The sequence below is a fragment of the Balaenoptera acutorostrata genome, chromosome 13 (assembly GCF_949987535.1).
Source record: "Balaenoptera acutorostrata chromosome 13, mBalAcu1.1, whole genome shotgun sequence".
Taxonomy (NCBI): domain Eukaryota; kingdom Metazoa; phylum Chordata; class Mammalia; order Artiodactyla; family Balaenopteridae; genus Balaenoptera; species Balaenoptera acutorostrata.
In genome coordinates this window covers 69,005,356-69,033,355 of record NC_080076.1, presented here as the reverse complement: position 1 = coordinate 69,033,355, position 28,000 = coordinate 69,005,356, and the positions used below count along the sequence as shown (strand labels likewise).

Genomic DNA, 28,000 nt, shown 5'->3' with positions numbered 1-28,000 from the left:
CTGGCTTCCTGGATGCGACGAAGCACGACTCCGCCGTCCACCTCGGGCTGGGCTCCCGGGGCCCGGGCCGCCGCCGCCGCCTCCCTACGCCGCGGACGCATCGCCGCCGAGCGCCTTCTCCGACGAGACGCCGCCTGCCAGGCTTCCAGCGCCGCCGCCGCCGCCATTAGTCTCTGACGTCATCGGCGCGCGCCAGCTCTGCGGGAACTTTAGGGGGCGGTAAGCGCAGGTGGCGCGTGACCCTGGGGCCTCTCCGCCGCGCGCGTAGGTATCGGGCGGGAGTCGCTGGGACCTCCGGGTCCCGAGTCCCGAACCTTGATCCCGGATCCCCGGGCTGCCTGGCTACTCCGGCGGGTGGGCGGCGCCCGGCGGCGCGGGGACACCAAAGGGCGGGACCCCGGCCGAGAGCCCCTTTTGGCGGCCCCTCCGCGCTGTGACCCGGCCCCGATTGATCCCCGCACCTTTGCCCACCAGTCCCAGCCCCCTGGAGCTGAGGCCAGACACTTCCCACTGCTGCCGGCGGTTACCGATCGCTTCCTGGCCCATCGCAATCATTAGCGCCCCTTTTCCTGCTCTGCTGACACACTGAGGCCACTTCCTACACCATCACCACCACCACCAGGCCTTTGCCGGCCACGTCTCGACTCCCCCGATCGTTACTGCCACTTCCCAGGCCACAGCCTTCTCTGGCCACATCCCAACACCTGCCCTGTCCCCGCCGGACCATTACCGGCTTCTTCTGGACCTTTCAGAGATAAGCGAGTGGTCCTTGGCAGTGTAGGGCCCAGTCCTATGGGAACAAGGAATGGGGGTTTCAGATTGCAGTCCTTGGTTCCACGGGCTTAGATGCCGCCTCCACAGGCATCCGAATATGAGTATGACCCTAGGGAGGCCCACCCCAAGATACCCAGAGTTGAGAAAAGACAGGTTTTACAGGCCATCAAAGATTCGGTGGTGTCCTCTCTAGGGACTTCCCTCTACCAGAGGAGCTTAAAAAAACTCTCGTGTTCCCAGGAGGACGGCAGATGGTGAGCAAGCTTTTGAAATCATGTCGCTGGGACATTAAGCTTGGAGAAAGTGACAGTGGGGATACAGTTTTGAAGTGACCAAAGGGTTGACTTGTGGAAGGATGAGACCTTGTTTTGTTTTCCTGGAGAGTGTGTGGAGATTACTGCGAGGCCAGTTTCAGCTTGGTGGAAGGATAAACTGAACACTGAGAACTGCCTATCTCTGGAAGGAGTAAGCAAGAGCCAGTCAAGGTAGTTTTTGAAGGAGAGTAAGGATTAGAGTGTGTGATGCCAGCGTCCCTTCTGAGCCTGAAATTTCTTGATACTCTGAGTTCTCTTTCCTCTTGTGGGAGTTTGAAAGCCACTTGTTAAATTCTCTTTTTGTCTCTTGGAAACTTGCCCAGCTCTGGGATTCTACATGTTAAGATTAATTTTGGGCTGTCAAGGTGACAGTTCCTTAATTTGAGTTCCATTATTACTACACCAACCGCCTTATTTGTATAGCTGTCCTTGACACCCAGAGCTTTTTCACACCGATTATTTAATTCTATCTTCTGTGTGACATATCTCTTCACATTAACTATGGGACTTACTCTGACGTTTTGCTCCCCTCTCTTTTGGATTTTGAAACACACTTTTCAGCTTTCTGGAAAACTCTTTTGAAGCATACTATTTGCTTAACCCTGCTGGGTCACATGCTCACTCATGGGATTCTGAAATAATCTATTCCTTGTGTTTATTTTAGGGTCAAGGGACTGATGTTTGAACGGAAAGCTTTAAAACTTTTTAAAGAAACCTTCAGAATGGCTTTGAACCAGACAAGCTAGACATCGCTTCAGAGCACCGCCTTCAGCATGCATCTGCCCTGTCAGGCTTCCCTGGCAAAGGGGTCGTTCTTTGACGGGGTCGTTCTGCAGAGGGCCGGGGAGGCGATGCTCACGGAACCAGATTGGTGGATTTGACTTTCTGGTAGAATTCTCTTGCTTTATTGATTTTTTTCCCAGAGCTCTGAGAGGCTGGAGGTATTGATGGGACCGAAGGGCCTGGAAGGAAGGGAAGCAGCACTTTCATGCTGAATGAAAACTAGACAAGTGACTGTTGGAGACTGAAAACACCTAAACGTCCCACATCCGGATTCAGCGGAGGAACTGTCACTGCTGGGGAGAAAGAAGCCAGACTGGAAAAGAAAACCCAAATAAAGAGAATGAGGGCCACCGAAGAGTAAATGGCCACCTCCACCTCGACAGAGACCAAGTCAGCCTCCTGGTGAGTAGCAGGGCCTGCAGGGGTTTAGTTCCTGCCAGGCTGCTGCACGGATGTTTTGGGTGAACTGAGAATCCCCAGCCAGATTGTCTTGATTTTATTAAGAAAAAAAAAAATACCATTTTCCTCAGAGCAGCGAATCAAGGGCCATTTCTCTCCAAAGCTGATGTGCTGTAACCACACGAGCCTCTTGCAGGGTTTGACGAGTCCAGCATGGCTGGTAGAAGGTAGAAAAGAGAGCCGTGGCTGGATCCCGCAGCCGGCCTTGATAATACCGTGGGCACCGAAGTCCTCACTTGTGAGAGACAAGAAGCTGTGGCGGTGCAGAATTACACCACGAGAAGAGGTCTGGCCAGACTGGCTCTTCAAGGGTATTACACAATGTCTGCCTGAAACTCAGCTCCCTTCTCAACCGCAAATGGGTTAAGCCTGTCTTAATTTGGTTCAGCAAACATTAATCAAGGAGAGGAAAGTGAGAGGCATGGTTTCAATAGAATGAGCAGGATTTATGATTGATTATATGTGTGCACTTCAAAACGACACTCAGGGTTTCTTCTGTGTGCCCGTAAGAGTGGGGTCGCTTTCACCCAGGGAACATAAGGAAACGGTAGAATGGGGCCCCTCAGTGGGATTTCATTCATTCATTCAACTATTCATCTATCTATCTAGCTTCCAGTTTTAGTGACATATAGTTGACATACGGCACTGTAACACATAATCATGAAAAGATCACCACAAGTTTAGTGAACATCTATCATCTCATATAGATAAAAAATAAAAGGAGAAAAATTTTTTCCTTGTAATGAGAACTCAGGATTTACTCTTAAAAACTTTCATATATAACATACAGCGGTGTTAATTACATTTATCACGTTGTACATTACATCCCTAGTACTTATTTATTTTATAACTGGAAGATTGTACCTTCTGACTACCTTTATCCAACCCCCCTTCCCCCACCTCCTGCCTCTGATGACTGCAAATCTGAACTCTTTTTCTATGAGTTTGTTTCAAGTATAATTGACCTATAACACCGTGCCCAACATAGTGATTCGCTATTTCTATACATTACAATATGCTCACCACCTGGCAGTGGGGTTTCCGAGCTGGGCTTGAAACATTTTTGAGGCTCTTTGATCTGTCCGTGCCCTGCAGCCAGCTGCACGTCGGGACCTAGAACTCGGGAAAGCGGATTGTGCTAGAAACAGAGTTAGTGCTTGTCATCAGGAAGATAAGGTGGGAGGCAGGGAGGGCGTAGATCAGGGGAGAAGAGTGCAGGTGACAGAGGAGTCACTGCTCTGGCCTGATGGGTGGTGTGCTTTCGGAGACTGAGAGATTAAAACCCAGGTCCAGCCTGGGTAGTTTGCTTTGTGGTCTTAAAGAAGTAATTGTAGTTACACCAGAGAGGAGACCCCGAGTCTTTAGGGAGGAGCGGAGGGTTACGGGTATTGAGGAGAGAGCTTCCTCTGCAGGGAGGGAATCAGAAGTTTGATGAGGGATCGTGTTAAAGGAGGGGTGTGGTGCCTCTCTGAGCTCTCAGATGCCCCCGCTTTTCCCGTTATAGACTCGCTGCCCTGTGGGCAAACTGCATGTTTCCTGTTTCCCTTTCCTCGCGATGGCCCCCGGGGCTGGCAAACGCAGCGCACACCACAGGCCCTCAGCAAATGTGTGTTAAATGAATTCCTGGTAGAAGGGCAATTTCCAGAGACCTCGTGCCCAGCAGTTATGAGGGCAACTAAGACATCCCTAACTTACTTCATTATCAGAGCCTTAAAAGACACTTGATCAAACCACATGGTTATAGAGTTAAGGTTCAGTGTCTCAAGTAAGAGGCATCATTGTGGGTGCCCCGTCTTGCCTTAGCTGCTCTTCTGTCTTTTGGGGCAGATGGTCTGACGGCCGGACAGAGGCGTATTTTTAGTTTGACTTGGCTGCACTTATGAAATGGTTTTATCTCTTTGTAGCTCTTGGCTTCCTTCTCCTCTGGGGCCACCAGAAGGCTTTTCAAATGCCGAATCATGAGCCCCTCTCCAGCTGGGCAAAAGGAAGCTGTGTTTTACAAGGCCCTGCTCACCGGATGGAAGGAAACACTGCTCCCTTCTGTTCTCTTGACAGGTGGAATTATTTTTTCCTTTATGATGGTTCCAAGGTGAAGGGAGAAGGAGATCCAACCAGAGCTGGCATCTGTTACTTTTTCCCCCCTCAGGTAAGCCACACAGCATTTTCTTGTTTGGTGGGGATCCCACTGCCTCAAAGTGGTGACTTTTCAAAGGTCTAGGGAGGGTTACATATGGACAGTTTTCTTTGCGTAGTCCAGGCATTCGCCACTTCTACTCTCTTATTCTTAGTTGTATTATTTGTTGTTGTTCTGGTGTTGAAGTGCCCAGGCAGCCCAGTACTTCCGCCTTCTCTAGCTCTCTGTTACTGTCATGATTTTCTGTCCGCACCGCTGGATTAAAAACTTTTCTCCAAACATATACCAAAGTAAAGAGGAGAGAATCATCGGCCCTCACGTGCCCATCACCAGCTTCAACAATAATCAACACTTGACTAATGTGATATGAGCTATCCTAACTCCTCCCCACTCTTTTTTTCCTGGAGTATTTTTTTTTAAGTAAATGTATTTATTTATTTTTGGCTGCGTTGGGTCTTCGTTGCTACGCGTGGGCTTTCTCTAGTTGCGGCGAGTGGGTGCTACTCATCTTTGCAGTGCACGGGCTGCTCATTGCAGTGGCTTCTCTTGTTGCGGAGCACGGGCTCTAGGCGCGGGGGCTTCAGTAGCTGTGGCACGCTGGCTCAGTAGTTGTGGCTCACAGGCTTTAGAGCACAGGCTCAGTAGTTGTGGCACACGGGCTTAGTTGCTCCGCGGCGTGTGAGATCTTCCTGGACCAGGGCTCAAACCCGTGTCCCCTGCACTGGCAGGCGGATTCTTTACCACTGCGCCACCAGGGAAGCCTGTTCCTGAAGTATTTTGAAGCAAATCCTAGACATGGTGTCATCTCACCAGTATCAAGTAACATCTCTAACTGAAAAGGGTGTATTTTGTTAACATCCCACTCAGCAAAAGTTACAATAATTAGTAACAATAATATCATCTGATACAGTTTATATTCAAATTTTGCCTTTATTATCTTAGATGTTACTTAGTCCTTCCTTCCTTCCCCCTCCTCTCTCTCCCTCCCTCCCTCTCTCTCCTAATCAGAATCCAAGCAAGGTCCACATACCCCATTTGGTTATTTTGTGTTTCAAGTCCCTTTTATCATATAACACTCCTCACCCCTCCTCCCATCCTTATTTCCCCCTGTGCCACTAAATTATTGAAGAAACCAGGTCTCTTATGCAGTAGAATGTCAGCACGTCCCCCACTCTGGATTGGGCTGATTACTTCCTCACGATGGTATCATTTAATGCTTTCTACCCAGTGCATTTCCTTTAAACTAGTAGTAAGATCTAGAGCCTTGATTAGGTTCAAGTTCAGCTCTTTTAGTCAAGAGTTCTCTGTTTTCTGTTGCATCACATGACGTCTGTCTGCCCCACGGTTTAGTTAACGCGAAGATCGATTAGGAGGCCTGTGTATTCACTCATGTGATCACACTTGACTTGGAGAGTGGGGATTAGTCTAGGCTGCTCTGGCCATTCTGCAGGGGATTTGAATGGGGATAAAGGCTCACTCTTCTACCCATGCACAGGCCTATAATCCTAGGAACAAAAACGTAGTTCTGGGCAATCATCCTATGCATTCACTGTAGGTGTTTTGTGACAATTCAGGCAGGGTCCGGCAAACTTTGTCTCAAAAGGGCCAATGTGGGAATGTTTTGGTCTCTGCAAGCCGTGTAAGGTCTCTATCACGTATTCTTCTTTGTTGTTATTTTGACAACCCTTAAAAAAATGTAAAAACCATCATTAGCTCCCTGACTATATAAAAACAGGCAGCAGAGTCCATCTGGCCTCCAGGCTATAGTTTGCCAACCCCTGCTCTAAGGAATGACACGGGAGTTGGGGAACTTGAACTTCATGTCTGGAATTGGCTCTTTTCCCTAGACCCTGCTTGACCAACAGGAGCTGCTCTGTGGACAGATCGCCGGGGTTGTCCACTGCATTTCTGACATTTCCGGTTCTCCTCCCACCGTCATCCGTCTGCGGAAACTTAAGTTCGCCATAAAGGTTGACGGCGATTACCTTTGGGTAAGTTTACCAGGCTGAACCAGTGCCTGTAGGACAGCCTCTACCAGGAGTCTTCTGTGTTGGTGAGAAGTACTGCGATGCTAGGGTTTAGAAATAATGCTTGCCGCGGCTCTAGAACCTAGAACCTCCTTCTCTCCCCGCGTGTGCTGCGCCCCGTCATCCGTGCTTCCCGCGTCACTCTCTGCAGGTGCCCATCAGAACTGAGTGCTCTCTCCAAAACACTGCTGACACATCCTGCAAGGCACACGCCTGCTCTCTCTTCTCTTTTGAAAGACTTAGGTCATCCTCTGGAAATTCTCTTTGCTCTGTGATGCAAATTGAGTTTTTAATCTCCATCTTTTCTTGTTTCTACTCCCTATACTTCCCTATACTCTCCACGCTTACTGGGGAAGGGAGCCAGAAACTCGAAGACACTGGTGCATATATGTTAGGTTTCAAAGAACCATTAAGAAAAAAAAGAACAATTTATAGCTAGTAGTACCATAGGCTCTGAAGTACTGTTGTCTCATGCCTCCTCTCATTTTAAATTTATTCCTGAGGGGATGGGATGCTTAAGTGTGAGGAAGTATCTTCACCTTCGTAGGTATTATTTCCAACATTCTGTTATGAAAATTTTCTAACATACTGAACAGTTGAGAGAATTTTACAGTGAATACTCACATACCTCCTAGATTCTACAGAACACTTCATTATAGTTGCTTTATCACACATTTATATATTCATCCCTTTATCCTCTATTTTAACATTTGTGGGATTCATCCACATTGTTGCACGTACCGGCGGTTCATTCCTATTTATTGCTGGGCAGTATTCCATAGTCTGAATGTATCACAGTCTACTTATTCATTCTCCTTTTTGTGGACACATGAACTGTGTCCAGTTTGGGGCACTTAAGAATAAGGCTCTAGAGGGACTTCCCTGGTTGTCCAGCAGTTAAGACTCCGTGCTCCCAATGCAGGGGGTCCGGGTTCAATCCCTGGTCAGGGAACTAGATCCCGCACACCGCAACTAAGACCTGGTGCAGCCAAATAAATAAATAAATAAATAAATATTAAAAAAAAAAAAAAAAGAATAAGGCTCTAGAGAAATACAAATCAAAACTACAATGAGGTACCACCTCACACCAGTGAGAATGGCCATCATCAAAAAGTCTACCAATAATGGGACTTTCTTGGTGGCACAGTGGTTAAGAATCCACCTGCCAATGCAGGGGACACGGGTCCGAGCCCTGGTTGGGGAAGATCCCACATGCCGCGGAGCAACTAAGCCTGTGCATCACAACTACTGAGCCTGTGCTCTAGAGCCCTTGAGCCACAGCTACTGAGCCCGTGTGCCACAACTACTGAGCCTGTGCTCTAGAGCCTGCGAGCCACAACTACTGAGCCCGTGTGCCACAACTACTGAAGCCTGTGCGCCTAGAGCCCAAGCTCTGCAACAAGAGAAGCCACCGCACTGAGAAGCCCGCGCACCGCGACGAAGAGTAACCCCCTCTCGCCACAACTAGAGAAAGCCCACGCACAGCAACGAAGACCCAACACAGCCAAAAAATAAATTAATTAATTAATTTTTTAAAAAAATTCTACCAATAATAAGTGCTGGAGAGGGTGTGGAGAAAAGGGAACCCTCCTACATTGTTGGTGGGAATGTAAGTTGGTGCAGCCACTATGGAGAACAGTATGGAGGTTCCTTAAAAAACTAAAAATAGAACTACCATATGACCCAGCAATCCCACTCCTGGGCATATATCTGGACAAAACTCTAATTCAAAAAGATACACGCACCCCTGTGTTCATAGCAGCACTATTTACAATAACCAAGACGTGGAAACAACCTATATGCCCATCGACAGATGAATGGATAAAGAAGGTGTGGTACATATGTACAATGGAATACTACTCAGCCATAATGGAATGAAATAATGCCATCTGCGGCAACATGGATTGAACTAGAGATTATCATACTAAGTTAAGTAAGTCAGAAAGTGAAGTAAGTCAGAAAGAGAAAGACAAATACCATATGATATCACTTATATGTGGAATCTAAAATATGACACAAATGAACATCTACGAAACAGAAACAGACTCACAGACATAGAGAACGGACTTGTGGATGCCAAGGGGGAGGGGGATAGAGGAAGGGAAGGATTGAGAGTTTGGGATTAGCAGATGCAAACTATTATACAGAGAATGGATAAACAACAAGGTCCTACCGTATAGCACAGGGAACTATATTCAATATCCTATGACAAACCATAATGGTAAAGAATCTGAAAAAGAATGTATATATATGTATAACTGAATCCCTTTGCTGTAGAGCAGAAATTAATACAACATTGTAAATCAACAGTACTTCAAGAAAATAAAATTAAAAAAAGGAATAAGGCTCTAGAAACATTCCTATACAAGACTTTTTGTGGACATATGTTTTCATTTCTCATAGGTAAATATCTAGGCATGGAATTGCTGGGTCATAGGGTAGGTGTGTGTGGATTTTACAAGAAACTGCCAGACTTTTGCCCAGAGCGGTTGTACCATTTTACATTCCCACCAACAGTGTATGAGAATTCCAGATACTGCCACATCTTCATCAGCAGTAATGTGGTCAGTTCGTTTAATTTTAGCCATTTTGCTGGATGTGAAGTGGTATCTCATTGTGGTTTCAATTTGCATTTCCCCAATGACTAGTGATATTAAGGCTTTTTCGTGTGCTTCATGGCCATTTGTATATCTTCCTTCCCAAAGTATTTGTCCAAAGCTCTTGCCCATTTTTTAAACTGGGTTTTCTTTTTTTCTTGAGTTATAGGTTTCTTCATACATCCTGGATACCAGTTCTTTGTCAGATATACATTTTAAAAATATTTTCTCCCAGTTTGTGGTGTGCCTACTTTCTTAACAATGTCTTTTGATGAGAAGTTTTTAGTTTAGTTTTTTTTTTTTTTTTGTAAATTTATTTTATTTATTTTTGGCTGCTTTGGGTCTTCATTGCTGCATGCGGGCTTTCTCTAGTTGCAGTGAGTGGGGGCTACTCTTCGTTGCGGTGCGTGGGCTTCTCACTGTGGTGGCTTCTCTTGTTGCGGAGCATGGGCTCTAGGCACGCGGGCTTCAGTAGTTGTGGCGTGGGCTCAGTAGTTGTGGCGCGTGGGCTCTAGAGCTCAGGCTCAGTAGTTGTGGTGCCATGGGCTTAGTTGCTCTGCTGCATGTGGGATCTTCCCGGACCAGGGCTCAAACCCATGTCCCCTGCATTGGCACGCGGATTCTTAACCACTGCACCGCTAGGGAAGCCCTAGTTTTAAGGAAGTCTAATTTATCAGTGTTATCTTTTATGGTTATTGCTTTCTGTATTCTGTCTAAAACCATTGCCTAACCCATTGGAGAAGACATTCTCCAATTTTTTTTTTTGGTAAGTAAGTTTCAGCTTTTAAATTTACGTCTGTAATCCTCCTTGGATATATCTTTGTGTATGGTGTGAAGCAGAGGTCAAGGGTCCTTTTTTCCATATGGATGTCCAGTTAATGCAGCACCATTGTTGAAAACTTTCCTCTTCCTATTAGATTCCTGTGGCTCCTTTGTTGAAGATCAAATGACCATTTAAGTGTGGCTCTACTTCTGGGCTCACTATTCTTTCCCATTGATCTTTCTGAAGATTCTATACAAGTACTACTCTGTCTTGATGTCTGTAGCTTTATAATAAGTCTTAAAATCAGATGGTGGAAGTCCTCCAAACTCATTCTTCTCCAAGACAGCTTTGGATATTTTAGGTCCTTTGTATTTCTGTTGTAGAATCAGTTTGTCAGTTTCTAAAGAAAAGCTGGTGGGATTATTAGGATTTCATTCCCTCTATAGATTAATTAGGGGAGACATAAGCACCTACTGGGTGCCAGACTGTTGTCAGCACTTGGATTACATCAGTGAACAAAATGCAGATCCTTGCCTCAGTGGAGCTTACATTCAGAGAGCATTTTTGTTTGTTTGTTTATTTGTTTTCTTTCAGGGTTGGTTTGTTTAAGTTTCTGATGAGTCCCTTAGGAAGGATTCCTACAGGTAGAATTACTGAGTCAAAGAATACGAAGTTTTTTCAGGCTCTTTAAACATAGGCCCAGATTATTTCCTAACTGAGCAAGTGTTCATCTTTTGTGGTTGGCGCGATGATGCAGTCGGTCCCCGTTCTAGAAGCACTCCATCCAGCTGGAGAGACGGGATGGCCATTCATGAAACGGTCTGGGTCCAGTGTTTGCTGTGAAACCCAAATGAAACATCCAGTGTCCAAATAACAGTGCTAACAATACAAGGGATCAGGAGGCAGGTCGGCATTGTCTGGAGTGATGAAAGCAGGCATCCTGCGGGGGCTGGCGTCTGTGGGGGACACGGGGGTGGGGGGGGAAGGCAGGCGGGGAGTCCCAGGCAAATGAACAAGAATGGGAGGCGGGGCAATTTCAGCTTGGGCAACATGAGTAGGTACAAAAAGTATTTGTTTCCTGTGGAGACCAGCGTGGCTGGTGGAGGGTGTGGGGTCACACAGCCAGAAGATGGAGTTTGATGGGCCAGTGGGGTCCAGCTTTAGTGAGCCCTGGGCGCCAGGATTCTGAGCTTGGCCTCAGAGAAAAGGAAGATGCCTGTCCTCCTTTACAGGTGCTGGGCTGTGCTGTTGAGCTCCCTGATGTCAGCTGCAAGCAGCTTCTGGATCAGCTCATCGGCTTCTTTAATTTTTACAACGGGCCTGTTTCTCTGGCCTACAAGGTATGGTGTTGAGGAGTCTTACGTGGAACCTCCGTAGCAAAATCGGTATCGGCAGAACACAGCGTTCACCCAGGGGTCTGGTACACTTGACATAAACACGTCGTGTCAGCGACAAGGTCATGGGCCCTTGGAGCCCCTCTCAGTTGCCTTTCTTCCCTGGTGGCCTGAGTCCCATTCACCCAAATGTTTATGCCCGTTCTCTCCTTCCTAGGATGGTTGGGGAGAGCAGGGTCTGGTCACGCCCTCCCCCCACTCCCCGCCCCGAGGAGCCCTGGTCTGTGGGGGGCAGGTTATCAGGGGCAGGAGGTGGGGCCTCGCCTGGATGGGAAGTTCAGAACAGGCCCTCCCTTCTGGCCAGTTTTTCGCGTAGGAGCAATTTTGTTGGCGGTCGGAGTCCCTGCCGAACAGTGTGTCTCTCGGAATCTTGCGTGCTGACCCCCAGCTGTTCTGTTTCAGAGCTGCTCTCGGGAAGAGCTGAGCGGCGAGTGGGACACCTTCATCGACCAGATCCTGAGAAACACCGGTGACCTGCATAGGATATTCAACTCCCTCTGGAACCTGGACCGAACGAAAGTAACAGGCTAGGCTCAGCCCCCTGCTCGGTGCATGGATAGGAAGAGGGCTTCTGGACACGTTTCCTCCTTGAATGAGCTGCATCTCAGTGCACATAGTTGTTAAGACCTGTACTCAGATTCCACGCAGCCCTCACGAGCCGTGTGGGCTTGGACAAGTCAGGTCACCTCCCAGAGCCTCACTCTCCTTACCCGTAAAATGGCCACAGCATAAGACTTGCCTCCCAGAGCTGTCCTGATGATGAAATGGGACAGTACGTAAATGACAGAAAGTAGATACTCAGTAAAGGGTGTTACTGTGTTGCTAATGCCCAGGAGTGTTGAACTCAGTAAACTGAAGGTCCCCTTCTCGATAGTGCCATTATGTGATTTAATTATTCTCGACATCCAAAAAGGCCCAGGGCTGACATTTTAAAACCAGGGTTGCCATATCTGGGGCTGCGGGGCTGGGAGGTGTTTTGTCCCTGAGCCGTCGCTTTTGCCATTGGCACGTGGTGACAGGAGGCCACCTGCGTGGCTGGCCCAGCCGCCTGCACTGCCTCTTGCTCAGTGGCCTTGATCTTAGTGAGCATCACATCCTCACTGTCAGGTAGCCGAAGGGAGATGCGCGGCACTGCCCCTTGAGGACTGCCTGCCCGTGCCCTGAGCATCTCGGGGGACGGGAGCCTTCCACTGTGTGTGGGCTGGGTCTCGCTGCTGTCGTTGACTGTGTCCCTTTAACAGGGATGTGGCACTGGGATGCTGCTAGAAACAGGGGCGGGTTTCCCGCTCCTGTCTGGAGGGCTTCTTGGGGTTGGCCCAGAGCTTTCCAGACTGGCTGGCTGGGCCTGGGCGCGTCTTGAGGCCGTGAAAGAATTAACTCAACTGCATGCTTGGCTCCTTGGCACTCGGTTCTAACCGCTGCCCAGCAGGAAGCAGGAAGAGGCTTTTGGTTATTGCTGGCCATTCTTGACCAGGGTCAGATCCTTTTCTGGTCTTTTTCGGGACTTTTTACAAGGACCGTGGACTGAGGCATATACCCCTGAGTGAAAGGCCATGATGTTATCATTTTCTGTTACGCAACAGAGTTACGGGACCTGGTCAGACATCAAGCCAGCTGTGTCACAGGGGTGCCTGAGCTTCAGGGGGACGGTGGAGGATGGGTGGGTGGGTTCACCGGCACCATGACCTGAATTTGAGAGGTAGGTTCTCCTCTCCTGCTGCCTTCTGGTCTCAGCGTTGATCGTCAGGGTCTCCTTGGCCATCTGCACTGTCGCCTGTGAAGAGCCATATGCCATATCTGCTGTACCTTCCAGCTTCCAGAGAGGCCTCCTTGTCCCCGGCATTTGGCACTTGTGGTGGCAGCCGCTCTGGGTGTCAGAGGCGTGACGTAGCTGTCACTGTGCGGCACACGCTCCCTCCAGGCTTGGGCTCTGAGCTGTCCACCTGCTCGCCAGAGCCCCCTTCCTGTTCCTCCTTCGCTGACGGTACGCGTGTTGACCTTGTGGCATGCTTCTTGCCCGGCACAGGTGGAGCCCCTGTTGTTGCTGAAGGCGGCCCTCATTCTGCAGACCTGCCAGCGCTCGCCCCACGTGCTAGCCGGCTGCATCCTCTACAAGGGACTGTGAGTAACCCGGATGCCGCCCCTCCAGCCCTCCCCCTGCTGCAGGGCTGACGACCCCGATCGCAGTGTGTGGCCACTTCCAGCTGGTCTCGTTTGGCAACTAGCGGGTAGTTTAGATTTGATATAGGGTCCCTGCCTGTCTTCGGGCAGAGCTGGGAAATTGCGAACTGTTGTGTCCAGAAAAGAGTTGGGAATATAAAAGGCAGCTTTGAAGAGATCCGTGAAATTCTCAGATGGGGCGTGGAGGCCCACAGCACCTTCCCCTGCTGCCCAGGGCCCTGGTGTGCTGGCCGTAGCTTCAGCTCAGGCTCCTGCAGCCTCTTGGCTGGGTCCATCTCCAGTTGGCCTCTGAGGTCTCACTGCGGCTCTTCACACAGCTGGAGGGCCTCTTAGTGAGCTTGCGCACCCAAGAGCTCTCCACGCCTCTTCCAGGCTCCGCGGAGGCTCGGCTCTCACAGCCTGAGGCAGGAGAGCTGGTGCTCTGTGCCCAGAGCTCTCTGATCCCAGAGGGGTGGGCCCTGGAGAAGATCTCCAGGCACTCAGCGGGCTCTGGCTGCGCTTCTTCCCAGCCCCGGTGATCTTGCCTCATCTCCGCTGTCTCCTCTGGCAAGTAGACATACTCGGTGGAGAAGGAAATGAGATGACCGATGGGGTGCAGTCCCTGTTCCCAGTGGCCCTCAACACATGACCTCCCCTTTCTTTTCACAATGATGGCTCTGAATCAGCTTGTGGTGCTGCCAGGCTCACCAGTAACATGGTGTCAAAGATAATATTTTTTTCTTCTTTTGCATTTCTTAGTTATTTTTAAATCATACACCTAATGCGTGAACACATTCTCATGGTTAAAAAAAAAAAATGAACCAAGAGAGAAACATGCAGCGCACAAAGGTTCCCCGCCCCTCCCCCTCCCTCTCAGCCATCCCCACCGTCAGCGGTTTGCTGAGCGTCCTTTTTGTTCTGTGTGTTTTCACACACCTGCACATATACGCGTGTATTGATTTTGCTTATTTCTGCTGTCTTTGTAAATGGGATCATATGGTCCCTCACCTTAATGTGTATAGTAGGGATTTCTTTATCAGTCCCTATTGGTCCACCTCACTCTTGTAACAGCTACACGTTTTTTGGTGTCATACAACAGAAAATGATGAATTTACTCTCTTTTTGATGGACATTTAAATCGTTTACCCATTAAAAAATGATTTTACCATTTTCCCTGTCGAGAATATTCTTAAGCACACACCTTGGTACAAGTCGAGTCCAAGGGTTTGGACATTTTAAACTTTGAGGGAACAGACAGGGTGCCCTCCACGAGGGCTTTCCCAGTTGAAACTCCCACTAGCTGTGTCCCCGAGAGCCTCGCCACCACAGGGTGTCAGGAATGTGTCCAATTCAGAGTCCTGAGTGTGTTTCTTCTCACGGTGTCCTTGTTCCTGTGTCTCACCCCCCAGGATCGTTAGCACCCAGCTCCCACCCTCTGTCACAGCCAAGGTCCTGCTTCATCGAGCTGCACGTCGGGACCAGGTATCGCAAAGCCCGCCCCGCTGGCTGGGATGCTTCATCCGGCGAGTCTGTCTTTATATCGGGCAAGGCTGATCCCCAGTGCTAGATGGATGGGGGCGGCTGCTGCTGCCTTGTCCTTCTCAGGACCCCAGGTCCATCCATGTGATTTTCTTCGAGTGAGGTCACTGGCAAAGCTGAAAGAAAATGTTGTCTTCTGCGTGGTAGACTTGGTTGGTTTTTCTTCGATCCAAGTGGAGGTATGAGAATTTGACTTCCCTCAAGGATGGGCTTTATGTCAAAGAGATGTTGGATTTTTCAGAGAGGGAGAGACTGTAAAAGATGGCTTAGGACAATAGAAACTTTAAAAATACTTCCGTCTTATATTTACTTAACTGTTTTTATAATGAAGGAAAAGTCATATGTGCTCATGGGAAATAAAATTGCCCCCAACTGGACTGCACAGAGATAATCACTGCTAGCCTCTGGCATATTTCCTTTGAGTTCTTTTTTCTTTTGTTTTACTAGTTGATTCTTACTGTGCGAGACTCTGGTTTTAAATGTGTCATCAGGCCGGCTTTTTACACTTATTAAATCAGTAGACATTTAAAACACGTGTGTGGCTCTAGCCGGCTCCTTCCCACTGTGATGCAGGGGTCATTAGAACAGCCTTCCTGGTAAGCTATTTGATAATGAGAGGCTTGAGGATGCCCTTTCCTTTTTCCTCATAGTCCAGCACTGCGAATCAATACTAAGGAAATCATCTGACTGCTGAAGAAGGTTTATACTCAAAACTTATCGCAACAGGATTTACAAAAGTGAAAAATCAGATATAACTTAAATGTCTACGGTAGGAGCTGGCAGACCGTGGGCTGTGGGCCAGTCGCCTACAGACAGAATTTTCTTGGCCTGCTTTTGAGCCACACCTGCAGGTTGAGTAGCTGCACAGAGACTGTATGGCCGCAAAGCTGAAAATATGCACTAGCTCGCCGTTTACAGACTGGTTGCCAGTTACTGGTCTCAAGTAGGGAAACGATGAATTCTCCTCCACCACTGTAAACTTCATAAAATTTTAGTCAGCCATTGAAAATGGCCAAAGATGCTTTAATGACAGAAATTGTGTGTCAGACTTTCAAGCAGAAAAAGTTTTATGTAATGTGGCCTCAGAGTATAAAAAAAATGCATAGACTTAAAGGAAAATGTGCCCAATGTTAACAGGATTAGCTTGCGGGTGAGGGAATTATATGTGATTTTTTTGGAAAAGAATTTTTGTCTAGAGTTAGTTTATGTAAAGAAAAAAAGAAAGCCACAACACTTCTTAGGAGTGAAAGTCATTTTGGTGAGAGGAGCAGTTTTTGTTTTGTTTTGGTGGGTCCTCTTGGAACCTTTAGGTGGAGATGGCTGGAAAGCTCTTTTGAGGAGATTCCTGGGTTTCTCACCTTGATTGTAAATCAGAACAAGAGATCTGACCTCACATCTGGTTTAGGTTGAATCCTTCCCTTGTGAGGGTCACAGGCCCTTCACACTTTTGTTATAATGGGATCTGTGTGAGCGCTAGGCCAGGGCTGTGGCGGATGTGGCTTTATTCCAGGAGATGACTTCCCTGGAGGTCTGAGAGGTAACATGAATGAATGCTTGCTGTTATTCCCAGAGAGGAGAAACTGAGAAATCAGAACGGGAAGAAGCCTGGTGTGAGCCTGGGTGGTGTGAGCCTGGGTAGTGTGGGCCTGGCTCTTGGCTGACCCCAGCCACGGCGGGGGGCAGGCAGCTTGGGGGAGCTTCTGTTCCATCTGCTTTGCTGTTGGCGTGCGGCTGGGACCAGCATCCTGGGCCTGGCTGCATTTCACGAACAGATGGCACTGCGCGGTCCTGATGGTTAGGTCGGGGGGAGAACGCGGTGCCCAGCACCAACTTCTCTGTGTGTTTATTTTCAGAGAACACCTGTAGGAGGGGATGCCCCGCAGGAACATGGTAAGTGATCAGGTGCCTTGTTACATCTTGGGAATGGTCCTTAAGCTGCCTGGCCCTATCCAAGTCACGTGAAAGGCTGAGTAGTCCTATGTGGTTATTCCGTCGGCTCGTGAGATTAGGAAAATATATAGAGCTTCAAGGACGAAGTTACCCATCAAAATCGCAGTTGTAAAGCTCCTGATTTAGGCACACCTCTTAAATCCCCGTTTCCAGATCCTCCGTAACTCCCCATCGTGAGACTACTCAGACGAGTTCCAGAAGGTCACGATTAGGAGAGGGTGCCATCGGCGGCCACGGCCAGGAAGACCCTTTGCAGCAGTGCAGGTGCCCCCAAGAGGGGGATTTGTTTTATTTTGAATCATAAGTCGGGGCAGACCCGTTTGGTCAGGTGGAAGTGCTTTTTTCCAGCTTCTGTCTTTTTTTTAAGTGCCACTAAATTTTCTTCCACCAAACGTCACCCTGGGTGCAGAGTTGCCTACACGGGCTTTTCCTTGCTGATGGCTGAAGTTGTAGCTGCAGTTTTGTGGCTTTTGTTCTGGGTTGAGGAACGTAGCCCAGAGCTGCTCTCTGAGCTGGCCTGTGGGTTGGATGTGTCACCCCAACAACAGTCCCTGCCCCCTCTGTCTTCTCTGGCCCAGGGGAGGGCCCTGGCCACATTGCTTTGCAATTCTAGGCGCAGCACTCCCTCCAGACGTCCAGATTGTGCCTGTTTTCCTGACCGAAGAGGAAGCCGTCAGTCTCCGTGAGTTCCCCCGGGAGCCCATGACCAGGTAAGGGAGCTCACAGGGGTTCCTCTTAACCCATGCATTGGGCACTCCCTCCCACGGATTTATCCAGGTGAGCCCCTGGTATTTGATAACTGATTCCATCTTCTCCGCGCTCTGCCTTGGCAGGGGCCATCTGGAGCTTCAGCATAGAGATCAGAGGCATCTGGCAGAGTGAGATGAGCGTAGGTTTCAAATCCCAGATCTGCTGCTTATCAGCTCTGTGACCTTGGGCAAGTCCACTCCCTGCCTGAGCCTCAGTTTTTTCATCTGTAAAATGGACCCAGAAAAGTTGGGAATATTATGTGTGTAGCACCCAGTATAGGGCCTGACTCACAGTCGGCCTCCAAACGTGGGTGTCCCTGATTCAGTGGGCTCTGCCGTTTCCTGTAGGTGATCCCGGTGTCACTGTGTGAAGCCCCGAGGCCCAGGCATTGCCCTAGGTTTCCTCCTGTGCTTTGACCATGACCTCTTAGGCTCTGTGGCCTCAGCACCCACTTGTCACCAATGCCCGTGCTTTTTAGGGAAGCACTGCTTTAGTCTCCCCCAGGGCAGGGCCCTTGCCCACGCTCAGTCGCCTGCCCTTCCTCACGCCCGTCTTGTTCGCCAGCACTCTGGCATCTCCAGCCAGACTCCTGGAGCCCCCAGCCCAGCGCCCTCCAAAGAGTTTGAACACATCTGCCCCGAAAGAAAACACCCCCAGACATGCAGGATCCACGGCTCGGATCTCAGCGACCACCCCTGAGCCCAGGTCTCCTGACGTCACCTGGCCAAATGGCAGCGGGGAGAACGGACACTGGTCTGGCTGTGATCTGAAGAGCATCAAGCCCCCAACACTGCACCACACCACCAGGGGCCAGGGGCCTGGGCTCGGCCTCTCCCTGGTGAAGGAAACCGGTTTGTCCAGGGGGGAAGAGGAACTGGACTTGTCTGAAATCCACGTTCCAGAAGCTCAGGACACGGGAGCATCCTTGGGTTATTCTGCCTCCGATGGCGGGCCTCCTGGCTGCAGGGCATCTGTCAGTGACTCTGGCAACGCCGGAAGCAAGCCACCCGAGGCCCTGCCTGTAGGCACAGCCGTGGGCGGCCCCCTCCCTCCCTCCACTCCTGGGATGCTCACCCAGAACGGAGCCCTAGAACGGCCCAGAGACCTTCCCGGCAACAGCAGCCAAGCCCCTGTCCCCAGGGACCACCTCCTCGGCCCGGCGAGCGGGCCATTGCCGTCGCCTTGCTTGGATTCGAGGCAGACGGGGACTGAGCTGCCCGTGGGGGAACAAGGCGAGGGGCAGCGTGGCGATGGGGTTCCTGAGGGCCGCTCGGCCTCCGGCCCGGAACGCACCTCGGGCTCGGCAGACCCTCCAGGCGACGGCCCCTCCGCAGACAGACCCGGGTCCAGGGCAACCCCCGCGTCCCGCACGCGGCTCGTGCGGATGAACCTCTACACTCACAGCGTCAGAGGCCTGGTGCTGTTGCTGCTGGCCGAGGAGCCGCTGCTGGGAGACGGCGCGGCCGTCGAGGACGTGGTGAGTGTGCAGACCCCCTGGCCCCTGGCGGCCCGCCCCCGCCTCCTCGGAGCGGGGATAGGCAGGGGGACTCGGCCAGCAGCTCTGTGACCTCGTGCCAAACATCCTTGTTCACACAGTGGGGTGCTGGTGGTGCCCAACTCCTCGGCTCTGGGGGGTGAGTGAGCATCCAGTGCTGAGCTCAGAGTCAAGTGCAAAGGCATCCACAAGTCTTGCCCTTTCCAGCTTCTTCCATTTTCTCAGCGCGTCTGGCTCGTCATCAGCGGTGTGGGGCGCAGTGCAGCCACGTGGGCCATGACCACACACGGCCTCACTCCCTAGCCCGGCAGCTCTAGGCTCTGTGGGGCCAGAGTCTGTGCGTGTCACCGCCTGGATTGGGAGTTTTCTGCCAGCCCTGACTTTCCCTCCGTCTGGAGCTCCTTCCTAGAAGGCCCAGGACGTCTGAAACGCTAACTGGATCCAGAAGGCTCCTCTCAAACCCTTGCAGCCCCTTCCCCACTTCGAGTGGTAAGCTGACCTTCTCTGGGGCCTGGGCCCACGCTGGATCCAGTTGCCATAGTAACAGCCTTGCTTTAGTTGGCCGGGCAATGGCAGCGATAAAAACAGCAGGTTGAAATTGCTGCAGGGTGAATGGTGTCCTGGGGCTTGCCTTGTTTCTGTTCTTAAATCTATATTATTCTAAGCCCGTCGTATTAGCAGGCAGGGCCCGTGGCCCTCCGTAAATGAGCGGGTCCCCTGGAACGCACTGGAGGAGGGTGGCGGGTCCTCCGCGCGGAGCCTGGAGACGGGGCCTGCGCCTCTCGCACCTACCTGGCTCGTCTCCCCTTTCCACAGGCCCCGCAGCACCCTCTCCGAGTGGGGCTTCCCGCCACTTCCTTCCCCAAGGCTCCTCCTCCTTACAGCAGCTCAGGGGTCCAGGGCTGCAGTTCTGTGCATCCATCTCCCGGCCGATGCCTTGGTTTCATGGTCTGTCCTGCTTAGCGCCGAGCTTAGACGCGGCATTTTGCAGGCCCAGTGTTGGCATGCAGTAAAGTGGATACCACCCCTCTATTTTTACTTTCCCCCCAAAAAGAAAAAGAAAAACTAGTGCAGGCCGCTCTGGGAGAAGAAGGTAAATTAAGATGTAGTCTGCATTCGCTGTATGTAAATACTTTGCATCTGCTACTTCAGCCAAGCCTTGGAACAGCTAGCTCTGGGGGCAGGCACGGTAACTCCCATTTTGCCCTTAAGAAAACCGCCTCTTTGAGATCAAGACCTAACGCACATGGTGGGGTCCAGGATTCCTGCCTGTTTCTTGTCTCCCACCCTCAACCCTCTGTCCCTCGTGGATCTGACCTTGGCATGGTAGGTGAAGGAGTAAAGGCCCTGCCTTCTGTGGCCCTTGATACTCGGACATGGGACTTGGTCTGTCACAGCCCATCCTTGTTGTCAGGGCAACGACCTCCCTGGGCTTTCATGGAAAGTAGGGTTTGGTGTTGGGCAGGAAAGAGAACGCAATTTTATGGAAAAAGAAAACTAGTCTTTTCTAAGAAGAGTAGGGTGTTAACGAACTTTGATCAGCTTGCTGGTTTGCGAGTGGAGTCAGTTGATCAAACCCAAAGGCCGTCTATTTTATAATCAGCAGAGAGCTTTCATTGCCTTTTTGTCCCGGTTCTGCACACAAAACAGTCGACCTGATTTCCCTCCAGACCCTCTGCTGCTGTCTAGAAAAAGCCAACCCCTGCAGCATGGTAAACGACAGCTCAGAAGTGACCGTGAGCACAGCCCCCCTTGGGAAAGACACATCACCACGGCTCCCTGGGTCATTTTGCCATCACGTCTTTCAGTGGCCCAAATGCCACCTTTTCTGTTTGCTGAGGGTGCGGGCGGGAGCTGGGTGAAGTGGGTGATGGAGGGAGCAGCCAGGAGAGGGTGGCACTAACTCAGAGGAGCAGAGTAGGCTCACGCCAGGGGGCAGCAGAGAGCCGCTGATAGTTCCTGCTCAAAACCCAAGATAATCCTCTCACTGACCTTCAATTATTCATCACTACAGTAGGACACAGAGCTATGTGTACAGTAGACAAAGCCTGGGTTTAGTGTGTTAGCATAAAATACAAAAAAGCACCCCTCTCCCGTGAAACTGGTGCTTCTGAGTAAACGTGTGTTCCTGCATCGTTTCTTCTGCGTGTTTGGGGCACACTGACACTGAGCCACGTGCTTTGCTGTGGGCTAGAAGGTGGAGGATGCAGAAACAGCCCCGGCTCCGTGTCTCCTAGGGCTGCTGTGAGGATCTCGTATGTGGTAGTGTGTCTTGGGTTGGCAAACTTTAACGTAAAGGAACACATAGCAGCTGTTTTCTGCTTTGTACAACTCTTCGAATCTGCTGTTGTAGTACAAAAACAACCATAAACAATATGTAAATAAACGGCATGGCTGTGTTCCAGTACATTGTTTATGGACACAAAAATTGAAGCTTGATATAATTTTCACATAACAATATTATTCTTTTGACTTTTTTCCCCCTAACCATACAAAAATATAAAAACCATTCTCAGTTCTCAGGCTATCAAAAACAGTCAGTAGGCTGGATTTGGTCCACGGGCCATGGTTTGCTGACCCCTCGTATATATGAAAGCACTTGGTTACCAGTAGAAAATTGCCCACATGTCATCTGGTATAGCATCTTATGATTAACTGCGTCGATGGTTAAGTGATTTTATCCTGAGTACAAGATAGGCAGAAGATTCCGGAAGTGGCTCGGTGCCTACAGAGAAAGCTCAGGGTTTGGCATGGCTCATTCTGTCCCTGTTTTCCCTTCCCCTGGGCACCCGCTGGGGATGAAGGGATGACTGTTGCAGATTCCTGAGGTCCAGAAACTTTCAGCGAGGCTGTGGTTTGACTTCGTGGTAAATCCCGTACACACACACACACACACACACACACACACATGCACACACGCGCGTGGCCTCATCTGCCTCTGTTAATCGCACTGGTGAGGCCACTCCAGGGATCTGAGCAGGGGACAGCGTGCCTGTCCTCCTGTCCCGTTACTGTGGACCCTCGACTCAGCCCGCACAGCTGGTGGTGGACGGTGCCTCGTGTCGGTCACACTCGCAGTCCAGTCACCCAGTGGCTGTTGCCCGGCACCTCCTGGGAGCCAGGCTCGCTGCTGGGCCCTGGGGACGCAGAGATGAGGGTGTCACGTAAACCCTGGTGCCAAACCTAATGCCCTTAAGTACCATTTCTACGACATGGGATAGAAATGCTAATTTAAGTCCAGGACACTCCCCAAAATAACACTTGAGTTTCATGACATTCACCTCAGGACATTCTCTTTGCATCTCTGGTCCTTTTATGCAAGCTTATTTTTTTACACAGCTGTTGTGAAATAAGTCAACCCACAGACAAGTCATATTAGTCCAGGGACGCGAGCTCATGGAAGAGGTCCCACTTCTTTAATAATGACAGTTTTCATATTCTTGACTTTAAGAAAATGCGTTCGCTCCCGGCACTTCAGAGCGGACAGAATGGTTAGATGCTATTTGACCTCAGCCACTCAGCAGCCCTGTAGTATCCCTATTTCGCAGATGAAAAAAAAACGAGGCGCAGAAAAGCCAGTAACTTGCCCCTTGTCATCTGGCCGGGAAGAGGCTGAGCCAGGAGGTCCTTCACCTGGGCGCCAGCTGCGGCCCGGGCCCGCGGCCTCCTTGTGGCTTTAGCAGCCCGGGGCAGCCCCAGGAGGCCCTGTTTCAGGCTGAGTCCATCTGGACGTGACGGACGTACTTGGCGGGGCCCAAGAGGGAGTTCAGCCGTTCGAAAATGACATTGCAGGAAAATAGTTCAAGGATGAAGGACAAAGTTCATGCTATATCGTTAGGTCACAGAACTAGTATCAGTCGTTATTCATGGTCTGACTCCATCTTTAGTTTATAAACAACAAATCGTACAAAATGGGACAGTCCAGTGTTCCCAACTGCACCTGCAGGTGACATCCCCTGGGAGGTGTTTTAAAATACAGGTGTTTGGGCTTCCCTGGTGGCGCAGTGGTTGAGAATCTGCCTGCTAATGCAGGGGACACGGGTTCGAGCCCTGGCCTGGGAAGATCCCACATGCCGCAGAGCGGCTGGGCCCGTGAGCCACAACTGCTGAGCCTGCGCGTCTGGAGCCTGTGCTCCGCAACGAGAGAGGCCCGCGCATCGCGATGAAGAGTGGCCCCCGCTTGCCACAACTGGAGAAAGCCCTCGCACAGAAACGAAGACCCAACACAGCCAAAATCAATCAATCAATCAATCAATCAAACATACGCATCTGATTCAAGATCCTCATTAAAAAAAAAAAAAAAAAAAAAAAAAAAAAAAAAAAAAATTTAAAATACAGGTGTTTGGGCCTTGCCTCCCGGACAGCCTTCCTCAGCTGGGTTCCTCCTCTGAGCCAGAGAGCACAGAAAACCATTTCACCCACACTTCTCAGTCCTTCGAGAACAGTGGCTGGTACCATTCTAGGTACAGGGAGGGAGGTGGCCTTGCTGCAGACAGTCAAGAAGCACGGGGTGGGGGAGGAGGAGGGGGGCACAAACGCCAGCCATGGTTAGATGCACCAGGGCGCCACCAGCGGCTCTGCCTGGATGGTGAGATTCTGGGCCATTTTTCCTTGCTTTTTTTTTTTTTTCTTTTATTTTTCTGCTCCCCCCTATTTTCTGATTTTTCTACAAGTTTGAAATGCATTAGGAGATAAGGGCAGAAGTCAGGACTTCTCTAACAACAGGTCAAAGCACTGGTCAGAGTCCTTCTTGCTAAGTCAGGCAGCCACGCAGATATCCCTTGGGTGGCTTGCTCAGCGGCGGCCTGTCCCCTCCCTGCCCCGCAGTACCACGGCAGCCTGGCGTCCCTCAACGGGCTGGAGGTGCACCTGAACGAGACGCTGCCTTGGGACCAGGCGGCCCCCGCAGCCAGAGCCTATGGCTTCGCGCACTACGACCGCGTCCAGAATGTGCTGGCGGGTAAGGGGCGCCTCCGGTGGGTGGGAGTGGGAACCGGGGCCCAGCGCACGGGGTGAGTGCCCTGCAGTCAGGACGCTGCTTTCTCACTTGGAGCCCAGCTCCCATGGGGTTTAAATTCTCCTGGCAAACATTTCTTTTCTCGTTTATCTTATTTTGGCCGTTTCTCCAACATTTTGAGAGAAGCACACACACGTTCAAATATCTGTGACAAGGTTGCCTCCCAATTCGGACATTCGTGTGCAGAGACCGGTGTTACCCACCATCGGGGGCGGTGTGTGCTCCGTGGCGGGGCGCAGCTGGAGGGCCCAGCACCCCGGCCTCTGTCCCACTGCCCCTGGGCACCCGTACCCCAGGCCGGGGCCTCACCCTGTCCCAGTTTATGGTTCTGGGTTTGGGGGATGTTGGTGGAGGGGGGAAGTCTGCCACTCACGACTTCTGTGTCCTCTTCTGGAAGCCAACCTGCCGCAGGTGGCCACAGCCCAGGACCGCCGCTTCCTCCAGGCCGTCAGCCTGATGCATTCCGACTTCGCCCGGTTGCCTGCGCTGTACGAAGTGACCGTCAGGTGAGCGTCCCCGGCTCACTGACAGCCCTGCGCCAGGAGCCGCCTTCCTGGGGTCCTGGTCAGAGAGCCTCATTCATAACCGAATGAAGGACAGTCCAGGAACCAGTCAGGGCTTTCTTTGATCTGCTCCGGTGGCTGCTGTCATCTGCCCCTGTGCTTCCCATGTCATGTATTTGCTGGGTCCCATCCTGGGGTTCGGACTGCTTTATACACTGGGGTACAGCAGGGAGGAGACCTAAGGCCCTCACCACCTCAGTGCTTCCATCCATCACTGGGGAGGGAGGAGGGGCCTCGGTCTCTGCCATAAACGATGCTGAAGTGCTGTCTTCCATCTTCTAACTTGACAAGTCCCATGTGCTCATGACCAAGTCTCCCAAGTCAAATGTTGTCATCCCATCGCCGGCAATATGGCCCAAAGATACCCACAGTTAATAGTTTGGTGTATGTTACTCCACGTTTCGTTGGTTTTCGTTTTTATTTTTTGCATATAAAAGATAGACGATTAGAATTTTTGATTATTTAATGGTTTTTCTTCTAGAAAACTGGAGCATACTAATGTGCTGTTTTACAAGTTTCTTTTTTTCACCTTGTTGCATGTCCTGAACAGCGCTGTGCCAGCAGATCTAGATCTATTATTACTATTGTCATTTACAATCTTTAACCAACCGAATTTCTACTTTTTCTCTCTACACGCTTCTCTTATGAAACCGGTAGCAGAAAAGAAGGCAAGTTAGAGGGTCAGAAGGGGGGTGCCTGCTCTGTGTATATCACTCAGTTCAGTCCTTGGAATGATTTGGTCGAGTGCATTCTTTTTTTTCTTTTTTTTTTTTAATACTCTCTCCCTTCCCTTTTTTATTTTTTTTAAATTTATTTATTTATTTATTTATAGCTGTGTTGGGTCTTCGTTTCTGTGCGAGGGCTTTCTCTAGTTGTGGCGAGCGGGGGCCACTCTTCACCGCGGTGCGCAGGCCTCTCACTATCGCGGCCTCTCTTGCTGCGGAGCACAGGCTCCAGACGCGCAGGCTCAGTAGTTGTGGCTCACGGGCCCAGTTGCTCCATGGCATGTGGGATCTTCCCAGACCAGGGCTTGAACCCACATCCCCTGCATTGGCAGGCAGACTCGCAACCACTGCTCCACCAGGGAAACCCGAGCGCATTCTTTTGAACCTCATTTTATGGACAAGGAAATTGAAGCACAAACAGAATGAATGACTCGCCCCAGGGTCGCATTCTTACTCAGAGGCTGAGTCAGGATTTGAGCCCAGGTGTCTCAGCTCTAAGCACATGCCCCCCGCCACACACGTTTCCAGTTCCGGGGACAGTGTGGCTGAGAAGGAGGCGTGTGGGCTCTGGGCTCGGCTCTGGTGCTGACCAGGTTCTAATGCCTGTCACCTGCCACACAGGAATGCGGGCACTTCTGCTGCCCAGCGCCATCTCCAGCCACTATTTCTGTATATCTTTCCGTAATAAATGTGTCTCCTCTGGCTTTAAGTCACAGCTGCCCCACGCTGGCAACCTAGATCCATCACCCACCTTGTGGCCCTGTAGTATTTCATCTTCCTTGGAGCTGAGAGGGTTTTAGCATTGGGATATGTAGCTCATTTGAATAATAGAAACAGAAAAAACAGGCTCCATTTCTTAACCACTCACCACGGGCTAAGCAATTTGTATATATTCCTCCTCATTTACTCTCTTTATAAAATCTCAGTGAGGGAATTTACTGTTGTCATATTCATTTTACTGATGAGAAAGCTAAGACTCAGAAAGCTGGAGCAACTTAGTCAAGGGCACACAGCCAGGAAGTCGCAGGGGTGGGATGAGCACCCAGGTCTGTGTGACTCTAGATCGTGCTCGTTACCCGCAGGCCGAGGTGCCCCCTCTCCGTGGCCGTAGTGACTGGTCCATGACTCGTCCTGCCGGGTCAGTGACAGCGCCTCTGGGGGTCTCCGGGCTCTGAGGGCTCACAGGCAGCGTCGGACTGTGGTCTCCTTTCTCCCTCTAACAGGAATGCCTCCACGGCTGTGTATGCCTGCTGCAGCCCCGTCCAAGAAACCTATTTCCAGCAGCTGGCGTCGGCGGGGCGGAGCTCCGGCTTCCCGAGTCCGCAGGACAGCGCCTTCAGCCTCCCGGGCAAAGCCAAGCAGAAGCTGCTGAAGCATGGGGTGAACTTACTCTGAACCGTGGGTTCATGACCCCAGCAGATGACTCTCACATCGAATCCCAGCAAAGGAAGCTCTGCCTTGTTAAATGGAAAAGTCCCTCTATTTTGTTTTCCTTGGAATAGTCCCTTGTTTTTAGGAATGTAATGATATTTGAGTGTTTGTTGCCCCTTCTGCAGATCGGGGTTGGAGGAGGTAGCTCTCCGGGTCAGCAGACCTAGAGCACGTGGTAAAGAACTTGATGATGTGGTCAGCACTGCGGCCAGATTGGGCGCCTTGGCTCCTTACACCCAAGGGGCACAGGGCCAGTGAGTCCCCCTGTCACACAGAGCCCCGGGCACCTGACATTTCTTGCTGCTGTTCCACCCCAGCCTTAACTAGGACCACAAAAACCCAGGTTGGCGTTTCTTCTAGAACCTGGTTGGCCCTGTCTAGAGTATTTGTCCAGCCCTGTGTCCAGGGGGCCGGTCTGAGGTGTGACTGCCCAGCCAGGAGACGGATTTGTCAGCGAGCAGACCGGAGCTCCCACTTCTCAGGTTATCTTCAGAGCAGTCCTTCTGGGAGGTTGGGACGCCTAGTGCAGCGAAGCAGCAGGGATGCTGAAACCACCTTGTTTGGATCTTCTGGAACTATGTTCAGAACAAGGAGCCTGTTCTTTGGCTTACCCGCAGTGGGGGCACACCGCAATGACGTGGGAGGGAGTTTGGGGTGCCGGGACCGAGAGCTGCGTGACGACAGGCCAGACTGGGCCCCTTGGTTGGAAGTGGGCTGTGCTGCTGCTTCCTCCCGAGTGAGGGTCCCAAATGGGAGTTTCTAAAAGGTTTTGGTGCAAAAGCAGAACTGTGCTTTTCAGCGGTGGCTGCGTGAAAGGGAACAGCATTCGTTTGTATGTTTCTGGGCTGGAGTAGTACTAGAACGTCAGTTCTGTTACGTTTATAGTCTGACATTTTATGATGATGTGATGCAGGTCACAGGATGAAAATATTTTGCAAAATCCTAACCAGATGTTTACTGGAAGTACCTGAGATTCCATTTGAAAATTGTGATGTTAATAACTTCATGTCAGTGAACCATTATCTCATGTTTCTGACATGGTGTCTTTCTCTCGAAACAAGTTTCTAAGGGCTAAAAATAAAATAGCCAAAAACACTAATGAGTTCTGAGTAACAGTAACATCTC

At 50.6% G+C, this 28,000-nt stretch overlaps 3 protein-coding genes across 12 annotated transcripts in view; 1 reads left to right on the top strand and 2 right to left on the bottom strand.

Annotated features, from left to right (window-relative positions):
* SRRD (SRR1 domain containing) overlaps positions 1-284 on the bottom strand; it is a 42,057-nt gene extending 41,773 nt beyond the window's left edge. For all 3 annotated transcript variants that reach the window (XR_009004978.1, XM_007180958.3, XM_057526092.1), the window contains exon 1: positions 1-284. Coding sequence is in view for 2 of the 3 variants with exons in the window: in XM_007180958.3 (XP_007181020.2) it covers positions 1-167 (167 nt within the window). In the remaining variant the exon portion in view is untranslated.
* Positions 182-27,974, top strand: HPS4 (HPS4 biogenesis of lysosomal organelles complex 3 subunit 2). Of its 6 annotated transcripts, none has more exons than XM_057526077.1 (14): positions 182-264; positions 1,753-2,273; positions 4,386-4,476; positions 6,312-6,455; positions 11,084-11,191; positions 11,648-11,764; positions 13,272-13,366; positions 14,815-14,887; positions 16,798-16,834; positions 17,508-17,604; positions 18,209-19,121; positions 23,967-24,099; positions 24,554-24,662; positions 26,668-27,974. In XM_057526077.1, the coding sequence occupies exons 2-14, from the start codon at positions 2,233-2,235 to the stop codon at positions 26,837-26,839; spliced, it is 2,130 nt and encodes a 709-aa protein (XP_057382060.1). In that variant the 5' UTR covers positions 182-264; positions 1,753-2,232; the 3' UTR covers positions 26,840-27,974. The 6 variants fall into 6 exon arrangements, with proteins under 6 accessions (XP_057382060.1, XP_057382063.1, XP_057382065.1 ...); XM_057526080.1 differs by having other exon boundaries at positions 184-219; XM_057526082.1 differs by having other exon boundaries at positions 245-264; positions 2,012-2,273.
* The window catches only part of ASPHD2 (aspartate beta-hydroxylase domain containing 2), a 41,929-nt gene continuing 19,418 nt past the window's right edge, over positions 5,490-28,000 (bottom strand). Inside the window, exon 5 of one of the 3 annotated variants that reach the window (XM_057526090.1) lies at positions 5,490-6,149. The gene's annotated coding sequence lies outside the window, so the exon portion shown is untranslated. Of the gene's footprint in view, positions 6,150-21,580; positions 22,277-27,866; positions 27,947-28,000 lie in introns of those variants that run through there. The other 2 variants (XM_057526089.1, XM_057526091.1) reach the window with 2 other exon arrangements.